Source organism: Myxine glutinosa, chromosome 4 (assembly GCF_964187855.1).
Source record: "Myxine glutinosa chromosome 4, kmMyxGlut1.1, whole genome shotgun sequence".
Lineage (NCBI taxonomy): Eukaryota > Metazoa > Chordata > Myxini > Myxiniformes > Myxinidae > Myxine > Myxine glutinosa.
Genome location: NC_136264.1, coordinates 157,491,347 through 157,504,692, shown reverse-complemented (window position 1 = coordinate 157,504,692; position 13,346 = coordinate 157,491,347). Strand labels below are relative to the sequence as shown.

Genomic DNA, 13,346 nt, shown 5'->3' with positions numbered 1-13,346 from the left:
GGTGTCTTGTGTGATGCCGGCCTACCTTTACGGTTTGGAGATAGTGGCATTGACAGAGAAACAACAACTGAGGTGCAGGTCTGTGAGAACAACCGGGTGAGGAGGATTGTAGGAATGAACAGGGTGGATAGAAGGAGAATGGATGAACTGAGGGAGGAGATTGATGTGCGAATAAGCTTGACGGAGAGATTGGTAAGAATCTGAAGTTGGCCGATTCCGTGAAGGGGAAGAAGAGAGAATGGTAAAGATAGTGGATAGGTTGAATGAGCAAGGTAGGAGGAAAAGAGGTAGGCCGCAGTTGAGATGGGAGGATTGTGTATGGAGGGATATTAATAAGGTGTGGGTGGTTAAAGAGTGGAACAGGTTGTCTGGTGGCAGAGGGTGGTGGAGGAGCATCATGCTCAAGGCAGGGCAGAACATTGGTCCCATTGGATTGGTATCACTTATAAAGGCAACAGGAGGAGAAGAAGATTTGAACCTTTTTTAATATTGCAGATTAATAAGAGAAACTGATCTCGTAATCTTGCAGTTCTTAAGTCTGTGTAATTTCAAATCGTGAACGTTTAGTTTTGTGGTCCCATCTCACACTTTCCCAATCCTCGTTGGCTGTGTAGTTTTACATGGAGTTTCATAGCATCGATTTTATTGGGTCTATAAATTTGAGTGAGTTTTACCCTCATTCCAAAGTCGTAGTTTAGACTTATATTGACACAATCCTAAAACTTTCTTGGCATTTTCAAAAGTAATGATGGCATTTGTGAGGTTTATTTACGCGAGTTATTGCGGTTGATTACAGCAGCTTCCATGGAGATTGAGCATAACCATTTCAGAGAGACAGATTCTGGCATTTCCTTTAGATTTAAAACCGAGAACTTTCTTATTATCTAAAATGTATTATGGAGACTGGAGTTCAATCGTACTGTCATTCCACGAAAATTGGAATAGCTATTGCAGATATAGAGATTGTAACTGATGACAAAAATAATTATCCGAGAAAAAAATTATTGATATCAATATTTATTGATCTCTTATCTATTTTTTTTTTTTTTTTTTTTTTTTTTGTATACTGAATCGAGGCTCGTGAAAGAGCGAACATTTATTTCACAAACAAATCACCCAGACAAACAAAATATATAAAAGGAGGGAGCGGAAGACAAGATGGGGAGGGAAGGGGAAGCACACAACCACAACATTTGAGAGCAGGGAGATGTGTGGGAGGGAGAGGGCTTGGGGGGAGGAGGCGTGGGTAGGGGGGGGGGGGGGATTTGATCTCTTATCTGTCTCTAATGTATATTTTTCCCATGTTTCCTTTACATTTGCGAATTGGATTAAAAAAAGACTCAATATATCTTGAAGATTATTGATTATTTTATTAATCGCGTATGACTTCAATTTTTTGGATCTCATATTTGAAGTCTGTCTATAGATCCAACCAGAACAATTTTCTCAACAACCATCTTAATCTCTCCTTTTTCCAATTTATAGGTGCAGCGAACAATCGCCAAGCAGATCCAAATGGTGAGACAGATTGGCAAGGGACGCTATGGTGAAGTGTGGATGGGCCGCTGGAGGGGCGAGAAGGTCGCTGTGAAGGTCTTCTTCACCACAGAAGAGGCAAGCTGGTTCCGTGAAACAGAGATCTATCAGACAGTTCTCATGAGACATGACAACATCTTGGGTAAGATTCTCTGATTTGTATAATCTTTGTTGCACGTTGACAACTCAAATGATGTGTATTTGATGAACATCTTCCATTTGCCCTTTTTTGTCGAATAGCATCCAAAAATGAAATTGGTTTTACTCACGCTAGGGCTTTTCAGTAAAGCCTTAGTCTTATATATGTATATGTATATGTATATGTATAATGTATGTATGTACAGTATGTATATATCTGGAGTTGATATAACAGTTAAGGTTGCTGGCTTGAGATCACAAGGTCCTGAGTTCATGCTCCTGTCATGCCGTTGAATTTACACCAGGTGGGACTGACTCAGCCTGTCATCTTTCCAAGGGATATATATATATATATACATACACTACTCACAATAAGTTAGGGATATTGTGGGAGTGAGTTTTTTTTTTTTTATAGGGGTTAGGGTTATGGTATTGAAATCAAGAATGCTGTGTTTTTTCACACTCATTAATAACCATAGAATTAGGACCAACAACTTTTTTCAACATAATTAATACACAAAATCAACCACACCGAAGAACCTGCCGATATCCCTAACTTATTGTGAGTAGTGTATATATACAGTACCTATAGAAAGTCTACACCTTACACCTTTCACAGAAACCCTTTCAAAATTTTCACCCTTTGTTGCCTTATTGCCTGGAATTTTTTGCACAAATCACTTTTTTTTTTTCACCTTTATTTACACATTGTATCCCACAACTTCCAAGTGAAAAACAAATTGCACAAATTTCAGAAACTAGTACACCTGCTCACTACGGGAGCGGAAAAAAGGGTCATTCCTCTTTGGGGTATGTAGATTACAGTCGATCTATGGTCGGATCTTAAGAACATTGGGTGTATTCATTTACCAAGTTTCTTGTGGAGAGATCGCCAAGTGGTTTAAGCATTCGAGCAAGCACTCCATTCAAAACCGTTAATGAACAGCTGGCTTGGCTAGTTGCTTGGTAAAGGAGCACAACCCGAGCTTCTCCCTTTCAGTTTCGTATCAAACAGCAGGAGCAAGTTTCAAAAGTTTGCTACGAAAAATGCCACGGTAGCGGCAGAAAGGGCCATGTTATTAACCCAACATTTGTGGGTTATATAGAGTACAGTAGATCTTTGCTCTGTTCTGCAAGTAAAACTTACTTCACGGATGTCGGGATTCCTCCAAATTTCTTCATTTAATGGTATAAAGAGCATCAGCGACTGTTTAAAAAGCTAAGCATACGTGTTTGTGGTTTATAATATTTTTACTTCCTGTAGAAGCCGTTGCTCCCACGGAAAGGCCATTATAACCAAAGATCGTAGAGCGGAGCAAGATAGCCCACTCGTGCGAAACAGTGAAGTATCCAATGGACGCGCTCGGCGGTCATTTCAGCAGGCAGGCAGAGTGAGCTTGCGCTCGCCATCCATCATCTCGCAGTTTATCTTATCCATCGCCATCTTATCATATCATATCTTATCCATCTTATCCATCATCTCGCCATCCATCGCAGTTTTATTAATCTCCCAGTGAGTTATGACCATCATCATTTTGTATAGTACAGCCCATAAATCCGTAAACATGGATTTCACTCTACCAGCATCCCTTTAACCCTTTGAGGTACATATACATGTACTAATATATCCAGTGTAAATGCTTGGAAGGAGTGATTCATGTCTCATAATGCTTGCTAGGACAACTTCTTTCATACTCTGTGATCTGTATGATTTGAACGACAGCCTACATTTATCTATATTTGATCTACATGCAAATATATGGATATTAAAGTTCTTGTTTAATGAAGATCATTAATCTGATTTAATAATGGTTTCATGATATTTGCATGTAATAACATATATTGCAGACCTTTATAGACTCTAATGTTCATTCAAGCACATGACTCTGTAGCAAAACGAAGGAAAATAAACATATCATTCATTTCTGCTGTCATTTTTATTTTTTTATTTTTTTGTATACAAGATCGAGGCTCGTGAAAGAGCTAACATTAATCACACAAAAAGTCAAACCGACACACAAAACACAAAAAATAAGGGGAACGGCAGACAAGATGGGGAGAGAGGGGGAAGGACACAAACATAACATTTGAGAGCAGGGGCAACGGGAGAAATGTGGGAGGGCGAGGGCTTTGGGGGAGGTAGAGAGGTATAAAACATATGAACACTGCAAGGACTTCCAGGAAAGAAGTTGGAATTTCCAAAAAGTGTATCTGGGGTGAAATTAGCGGGGGTAGAAAAGATCAAGGTTTTGGATGGGGGAAGATAAGAGATGGTGGTGAACAGCTGTTTTAAAGACCTGGAGGGAGGAGTGGGATTGAAGAGAGTGAGGGAGTTTGTTCCAGAGGCGGGAGAAAAGGGGAATGAAATAGTGAAGGTGAGCAGAGAGCCTAGATTTTGGCAGTTTAACCATAAGAGGGTTGCTGGCAGATCCTGTGCGACCTGGAGGAATATTTGGGGGACAGAGCACAGAGAGAGCTGGGGGAGCAAGGCCGGAGAGGAGTCGGTAGAAGACAGAAAGACCAACAACCTGCCTGCGGTGAGTGAGTCAAAGGCCCTCGGAGTTAACTTCATCGCAGGAGATTCCAATGATTCTGAAAGCTTTGGTTTCAACAGCGTGAAGCCGAGCTGGGTGTGAGGCAGGAGCACCAGCCCAGAGGGGGGAACAGTATTCCATTGAGCTGCGGATGAAAGCCTTGTATGTGGTGAGGAGCTCAGGTGTGCCAAGGAAGGACTTCGCACGACGGAGGATGCCGAGTCGGCGACTGGCTTTGGAGGCCAGCTTGGAAATGTGGTTTTCCCAGGAAAGATCATGGCAGATAGTGAGACCCAAAAGCTTGAGTGACAGAACTTCTTGGAGAGGATTATTCAGAAAGTGGATGGGAGGGTTGTCCAGTCGGTCTTTTCGGAGAGACATCCTAAGAGTGTGAGATTTGTCAGGATTGAAAGACATGTTCCACTTGTTTGCCCAGTCTGTGATTTTGTCCAGGTCTGCAGAGAGTGAGGAGGCTGCAGACTGCCGATCTGAGGGAGGAAGAATGGAGCGGCAGATAATGGAGTCATCAGCAAAGAGATAGAGAGGATTTTCCAGAGAGTCGGAGAGATCATTGATGAAGACCAGAAATAGCACAGGGCCCAGAACACTACCTTGGGGAACTCCAGCCAGAACAGGAAGGGGAGATGAGAGAAATCCATTCAGGGCCACACGTTGCCTTCGACCAGAGAGGAAGTCCGCAAGCCATGAGTGGAGGTTTCCATGGATACCATAGGAGGAGAGTTTGGTGAGCAGAGCTGGGTGCCAGACTGTATCGAAGGCACGTGATATGTCAAGTGAGACAGCTCTTATTTCCTGTTTGGCATTGAGGACCTCCATCCATTGTTGAGACAGCAGAAGCAACATGTGCAGAGTAGAATGACCTGGTCTGAAAACAAATTGATGATCAGAGATCAAGCCATTGGAGAAGAGGAAGGATTTGATATCTGAAGCAATGATGGATTCCATGACTTTGCTGATAATTGGAAGCAGGCTGATTGGTCTGTAGTTGCAAGGATCTGTTTTTGCACCTTTTTTGTGTAAAACGGTGATGTTTGCTGATTTCAAAGATGCTGGCAGATGACCTTGAGCAAAAGAGTGGGTGAAAAGAACAGAGAGAGGGTGAGATAGAGCGGCAGAGCAGGATTTTAGGACCCGTAGGCTGATGCTGTCTGGTCCAGTTACAGAATCAGAGTCGAGGTTTGACAGAAACTTCTCCACCTTGTCAGGAGAGAAGGACAAAGAAGGTCATGATGCATTACATACAAGTACATTGTTGGGATAGGATTTAAAATTGTGCAAGACATTGAAATGACTATGAACACTGAAATGTTTCAATACATGGACATCTGTGCATCTAATACCGACTTAATGTAGTGCAAATAATTGAAAATAATTTATTCATATATTTTCGTAAATTGTCATGAGATGCAATGGTCAGCATGGGTACTGTAAGTTTAATTTCCACCTGTAAAACGTGTGAAAAATCATTGCAGGCAATCGTTTAAAAGTACATTTGCCAATGATACATAAGTTTTCTTTTTTTCTAGTGAAGTAAATCTTCCAGTGAAGCAGCCCGAATTCCGCTTGCTTGCTAAAATGGCCGCCGTTCTGCTCCATTGCGTACTTCACCGAATTGAACGCGGTTGCGCACGAGTGGCCTATCTTGCTCCGCTCTACGATCTTTGATTTTAACTACAAGCTATTTATACACGTTATCACTGCAGGAAAAACGCGTTGGGGAAGTGGGACATTATTAGTATTAATATTGTTTTGTAATAACATTAACAATATGCGATTATCATTAATTTTGTTATTAAATAAAAGCGTCTTTGGAAAAACGCGACGATAAATCTTCTTCTTTGGACAAACGCCACAATAAAGCTAATTTAACATTGATATACACCTCAACACGCAACGCCATTGACGGCAATGGCGGGGAAAACCCGCTCGGGGGGAGAAAACCCCCTTGGGGATGGGGGGGAAATGAATGTGCTACAACCTTCATTATGTATCCCTTCATCATCCTGTCAAGTTTGGTTGAGATTGGATAAGTAACGACGGAATGTATTGGCGTCAAAAATTCATCAGACAGACGAACACAAATGGCGTATTTTCGTATGATTAATTAAAAATACAAAATTAAAATATATTGGTTGGATATGTATCCACCCCCTTATAGTAGCAATTGTAAATTAGCTCAGGTATAACCAATCACCTTCAAAATCACACACCAAGTTAATTGGCCTCCACCTGTGTTAAATTGTAGTGATTATGATTATTTAAGAATAAAAATCAGCTGTTCCTGCAGGTTTCCTCTGCTGGGTAGTGCATTTTACAGCAAAGACTCAACCATGAGCAACAAGGAGCTTTCAAAAGATCTCTGGGATAAAGTTATGGAAAGGCACGGGATGGTTATCGGGATGTTTCGCATCAGCAGGGACTGGGGCACTTGTCTCAATAGAAGGGAAAATGGATGGAGCAAAATGCAGCAAAATCCGAGATGAAAACCTGCTGCCCTCTGCAAGAAAGCTGAAATTGGGACGTCAGTTCACCTTTTAGCATGACACCGACCTGAAGCACACAGTCAAATCTACACTGGAGGGGCTAAATAACAAAAAGATAAATGTCCTTGAGTGGCCCAGTCAGAGCCCCGACCTAAATCCGATCAAAAATCTGTGGCATGACTTGAAGATTGCTGTCCATCAATGCTCCCACGCAACTTGACTGAGCTTGAACAGTTTTGTACAGAAGAATGGGCAAATATTGCCCATTCAAGGTGTGCAAAGTTGGTAGAGACCTATCCCAACACTCACAGTTGTAATTACTGTCAAAGGTTCTTCCACCAAGTATTAACTCATGTGGGAGGGGGGGGGGGGGTGGGGGGGGACACTTATCGAACCAAGATGTTCTAATTTTGTATTTTTCATTCTGCAATTCGTAGAATTTGTTTTTCACTTGGGAGTTGTGGGTTACGATGTGTAAATAAGGTGGAAAAATCTGATTTAATGCATTTTAATTCCAGGCTATAAGGCAACAAAAGGTGAAAGATTTTAAAGGGGGTGCAGACTTTTTATAGGCAATATATATATATATATATATATATATATATATATATATATATATACGTGGTATCCGAGTAATCGCTTCCCCCATCTTATTCATCTGAATCTGAAGCAGATCACACATTACACACCGTCATAAATAATATCGAGCAACATCATTCCTGAATGTTAAATGTTCATCCGCTAATACAACATAAACTATGGTACATGGTACATCACATTATCTGCTAACGAGTTATGTCCACGAGTGATGTCGCACCTTATCTTGGCAGTGAATTAGTTGGGATTGTGCGCACAGGTGGTGCATATGGCATCGCTGGGGCAAATCCCTAGTGGCCTAGTACATTGAGGGTGTAAATGCTGTTTTAGAGTTTGAATTCCTTTTTTATTTTTACCGACTCAGAAACTATCATGCTTTTCTTTGTGTAATTAAGTCGTAGCATTTTACAAAGTTTTTCATCTTAAAAGACTGCAATGTTATGACTGGTCAAATTTTACTTCACTCATTTTTTGGAATAAGCGTTAACATCCCACTGAAGCAATACATCGCCTAACAGTCACTCGTAAGGAATTTGTTTCATTCTCTTTTCAAAGAAGAGAGAAACAAAAGCGGTATTTTAGCCTGCAGGTATCTCCAAGCTGTGAAGCTTCTTCCACCAGTCTTTTGTTCGTCGTTTAAACATGCAAAACACCATTCTCTTGCCAACATATACTATACAGTTGACTTTTGGCAGTTTAAACTCTAAAGCAAGTGTTGCTTCAGTAATTATAGCAGTTTGAGAAAACACAAAAAGTTTCCTTTTCTTTTCAGTCTGGCAATAGCAGGGTATATGATTCTTGACGCAGGGAATCCAAGTTGTCGGATTCCGATATGTAAAATTGCAGAAGAATTAGCTGTTTTTTTGGAAGTGTGGAAGCAAATAATGATAAAAAAAAATTGAATGATTATTACATGGTGGCTACCAAAAGACCATGCACTCTCATATGATCTGGGTATTCTAGCATTAGTGGGTTGGGAAGTTCTGTATAACCCCTCATACAGTTATTACCATGTGACCAATGGTGGGAATACCAACCTTTAGAGTGGCCGGAAAATGAAGCCACTTTATTACTAATTCACAACAATTTGGATAGAGGCTCGAAGAGTGGCCTTTCCAAATTTGCGGATGACACAAAGCTTGGAGGTAAGGTAGATAGCAGAAAGGGTAGTTATCCGATTCAGGAAAGTATTGATACTTCAATAGATTGGGCAAGAGATTGGCAGATATGCAGTTTAACCTAAACAAATGTAAGGTGCTGGGAATTGGTAAGAATAATGAAAATAGAGAATACATGATGCAAGGGGCAATGTTGGAGTGTTTCACATTGAAGGATCTGAGGGTGGTGATACATATCGGGGGTAAACAGACAGGACAATTCCAGGCAGCTATAGGTAAAGCAGATATTCGTAAGGGGGATAATTATAAATCAGGAGATGGTTTTAACATTGTATAGGAATTTTATGAGGCCCCAACTGGAATATTTTTTGCAGTTTTGGTCACGACGACTCAGGAAGGACATAGCGAAGTCATCGAGAGGGTAGAGCACAGCGCTACTAGATTTATTCCTGGCCTAGCGAGACTCAGCCATGAGGAGCGACTGAAGGAGACAGGGCTTTATACATTAGAAAGGAAGTGGTTGCGGGGGGATGTCATGAAGATGTTGAAGATAATGAAGTGGAATAGAAAGAAAAGTGCAGAATAATTATTCAGCACAATATACAGTGATAGAACCAGGAGCCACAGCGTGAGAGTAAAGAAGCGGAGAGTTAACACAGTAGTAAGGCAGGGGTCTTTCACTCAGAGAATAGGGAATGCATGGTCTCCCTGGAAAGGTAGTTGCAGCAGAAACAGTAGATATGTATAAATTGGAATTGGATAGGTATCTGTAAGCATTGGAGATGGAAGGGAATAGGGATGTTGGCAGGACTTTTAGGTACCGGTAGCTTGAGTATGGATGGTGATTGTGTGCATCTATGTTAACTGTTGTCTGTGGGGTCTTGTCAAAGGGTGGTGTGTGGTTGATGTTGTGCGTTTCTCACCCAAGAGCCGCCTTCTCGCCCACTTACCTCCCCCTCCCTCCCCTTTATTTTAATATAAATTGGTCTGGTGCGGAGGTGACGCAGTCATGATGGGCCGAATGGCCTCCTCCTGTATCTAACTTTTTTCTGTATCCTTGTGTATTTGTGCAGGTGTTAAAAACGGTTGTTGCTTGTGTGTTTCTTCCATGTACTGTTATTTTTATTCCTTCGAGAAGTATCAGAATACTGTATATAATTTTGTGTGCTCCTTCCGCGTCTGTCACACTTTATCATAAAGGGTTCCTGTGCTGTTGTAGAATAATCAAAATGGTACCGTTGGAACTGCTACATTAAGCTCCAAGTCCTGCTAAAAGGTATTTTTTATGATTAAACATTTTTGTTCCAAACAAAGCAAGATTTTTGTTTGTATAACTTGTATTCGTTTTCTAACGGTGCCATTTTTATTATTCTACGACAGCAGGAACACTTTAGAATAAAGCGTGACAGACACGGACGGACAGACGCTTTTCATTTTAGTAATAAACGAAGACGTCGATGTATGTGTCCTGAAATGGTTATGTGTCCGTTCTAAATATTAATATGCAGAATTTTTTTTTTGTTTTTGTATTCAAGATCGAGGCTCGTGTAAGAGCTAACATCAATCACAAAAAAAAAAAACGGACACACAAAACATACAATAAAGGGAGCGGGAGACAAGATGGGGAGAGAGAGAGAAGCACTCAAGTACAACAGCAGAGAACAGGGACATCGGAAGATCTGTGGGAGGGGGAGGGCTTGGGGGGAGGAGGCGTGGGATGGTTGAGAGAGCTATAAAACACATGGACATTGCTAGGACTTCCAGGAAAGAAGTCGGTATTTCAGAAAAAGTGGATCTGGGGGTGAATTAACAGGGGTAGAAGAGATCAAGGTTTTGGATGGGGGAAGATAGTTGAGGCATTGTTCAAACAAGTGTATGTGCAGCAGTCGAATACGTTGAGAAGTAGCTGAAGTGTCATCGACCCTTCGATACTTTTTGATTTTCTTCAATAAAAAAGTTCACGAAGCTCTACATCTGTGTATTGACCTGACTTGGCAACTCAACACAGTTGCATTGAAGACTCGGCTCTCTGCAACATTACCATGTTGTCATCTCAAGCTTAGTGAAGTATTGCAATAGTCAAACAAAAGGAAAATCCCCACATTGACTTAAGCTTCCCTGAATTGAGCCTCAGAAATGTAGGCCAAAGCATCATATAGTTGAAAGGAAAACACCCAATGGCATTGGGCAAGCCAGGCCGTGCTGGAGCTGTGAAGCACACAGGTGCTGCGGTGCAGTGGAATGTTGGCACTGGGTTTGGCAGCAGAGAGGGAGGGGTAAGTCAAAAGATATGAAGACTTCATGTGAAAGATGTGGGCGGGAGAGGCGGAGAGGAGGAGCGGTGTGGTAGCAGGTGCTGATGTGAGGCCTGGGCCGAAAATGAAGCCTCAGTTTGATTGATAGTTGCCTCTTGCTGTGGTTTGAATCACTGAAGCTGTTTCTGTGAAAACGATTTGCAGTGAGAGGCTCATTAATCATTGTCAGACATGTTTTACTTTTTTCCTCGCCTTTCAGTTAACTTAGCTTGATAAATTATTGACAGTATACGACTTGAAAATACTTATTTTACTCTCACCTGTATATTTCTTTTAATGGGAAACATCCCCCAAGTGTCTATGTCCAGCCACTAACGACACTTTTTATGACGTAATAAATAAACAGCGTTTGTCTGTGTTGTTTGTGTTTCTGGTAGAACATAACATAATTGCATACGTGTTGGTAGTACCCAGGGTCATGTTCCCACTGCGAGGATGTGGGGGGGGGGGGGGGGGACTTACAATTTTCGCCCGATCTCCACCAAATTTTGCATACATGCTGGTGTACCCAGGGTGAGGTTTTAGGTATGAATAAGATCCTCCCACACCCCTCCCACACCCACCATTGCGAGGGAGAAGGGGGAAGATGGCGTACCATTTTTACCCTATACACATACCACAGTGCAAATGGTTTACTTACCCCTGCTGCAGACAGGGGGGGGATTATTAGCCTCGGAACAAAGTATATTTGCCCCACTTCTCCCACTAACCCTTCCCCCCCTCCCCCTCTACTCCCCCATCCCCCTCCTCCCCACCCAGCAGACTGCTCCCAAAGGGAGCAGGTGTTTCTCATGTATTTAGTCAACAATGCTTGCAACTACTAGTCAGGTTCACTATGTTTTTTCGTTCAAAATTTTGGTACATTAGCAAAACTATACATTTTTGGAATATTCAGAGCATGAGGAATCCAAAAATTAATGTTTACATTTGCGTAGACACCTTTGCGAAAATGACACTCAGGACAGTGATGAAGATCTGTAAAAGCATATTCCTGAACGGTATAGACCTCGTAGATCCTGTGTATAGGACTTATAGTTCAATCTGATACTACCTATAACTTCCTATAACAACCTATAACTTCAAAGGACTTGCAATATCATGTATTATGTAATACAGTTATATCACAAATATAAAGACAATGGTTTTCAATCACCTTTGTTTGTTGCTTTTCTATAATCCTGAGCACTATTTTGAGGCCTTTATTGGATTCCTTGACCCAGAAAACATAGGATTAGCATATTTAATTAAGTTTCTCGGTTGACTAGAAGCCGAGATCGCGCAAAATATGTATTTTATGGCGGCCATTTTCAAAATCCAAAATGGCGGCCATGCAGGTGTCTGTGCAAATGCCAACATTGATTTTCAGATTCTCCATGCTCTGAAGATTCCAAACATGTATAGTTTTGCTAATCCCAAAATTTTGAACGAAATTATATTTGTTAACATAGTGAACCTGACTATACTTTCTGAAACAAATTCCAATGTTCGTTTGCATAAAAAAAACGTTGGCCTTGCTTATGTTTATGTACAGGTATATTACATCTGATTTTTGCAAGCAATGGAAAACTTGTCAAAAAACATGGGGTTCAAAATTTACAATTTGAGAAAATGTCTGTAAATGTATATATACCTTTCATGTAGTTCATTCGAGGTTTGGATTTATATTTACAGACTCACCTCCACATTTAGACTCATTGGAATTGTCGTTAGAGTGTTGGCAGTTCAATTCCGATCCTGGACGAGACATATCAAAGACTTTTAAAATGGAACGTGCTGCTTCCTTGTTAAATGCTCAGCAGTTAGAGGATAGAGCATGGGAAAATATCATGAGCTTGCCTCCTATATGGGTTATGGCGGTTATGTCAGTTATGTCACTTCCCCCCCAAGGTCATGGGATGTTTGTCTGATTTTGAACGTTTAAAGTCAAATCCAATGTTGTCTAACGTCTCCACCTACATCTGTGTGTGTGGTTTTTGACAGGAATTTATATAACATTTCTTCCGAGATTTATACATTTTAAAAGTAAAAAATATATATATACTTTTAATATTAATTAAATAAATTTAATAATAATAATTTTAATTAATTAATAATGTAATTAAGTAATTAATTAATAATTTATAATTAATTAATAATTTTTATTAATTTAATTAATTTAATATTAATTAATTAATTTAATTAATTAATGAATTATTTTTAATTATTTTTTAATAATAATTTAATATTAATATTAAATAATTAATTTTTACTTTTAATCTATCTATAATTCCAGTAATCTCTGTGTGTATGTTTGTATGTTTGTATGTTTGTATGTTTGTATGTATGTATGTATGTTTGTCTGTGACCGCTGTTTCTCGACAACTACCGGTCCGATATACTTGAAACTTGCCAGGTATATTGCTGGGGACCCGAGGATGTGCCTTTTCAAGGTTTGAAATTAATCGGACAAGTAGTTACCGAGCTATGGCGATTTAGCCGTTCGCCGTTCGCTTTGGCGTTGCGAATGGACCAAACCATTTCATGTAAATAGAGGGGGGGGGGGTTCTGTGGTCGTTGCGAATGGACCAAACCATTTCATGTAAATAGAGGGGGGGGGATTGTCAC

At 40.5% G+C, this 13,346-nt stretch overlaps 1 protein-coding gene across 2 annotated transcripts in view; it reads left to right on the top strand.

The window, feature by feature from the left end:
• Positions 1-13,346, top strand: part of LOC137425445 (bone morphogenetic protein receptor type-1B) — a 113,897-nt gene that overhangs the window by 62,706 nt on the left and 37,845 nt on the right. For both annotated transcript variants that reach the window (XM_068113891.2, XM_068113892.2), the window contains exon 8: positions 1,486-1,678. In XM_068113891.2, coding sequence (XP_067969992.2) covers positions 1,486-1,678 — 193 coding nt within the window. The remainder of the gene's footprint in view (positions 1-1,485; positions 1,679-13,346) is intronic.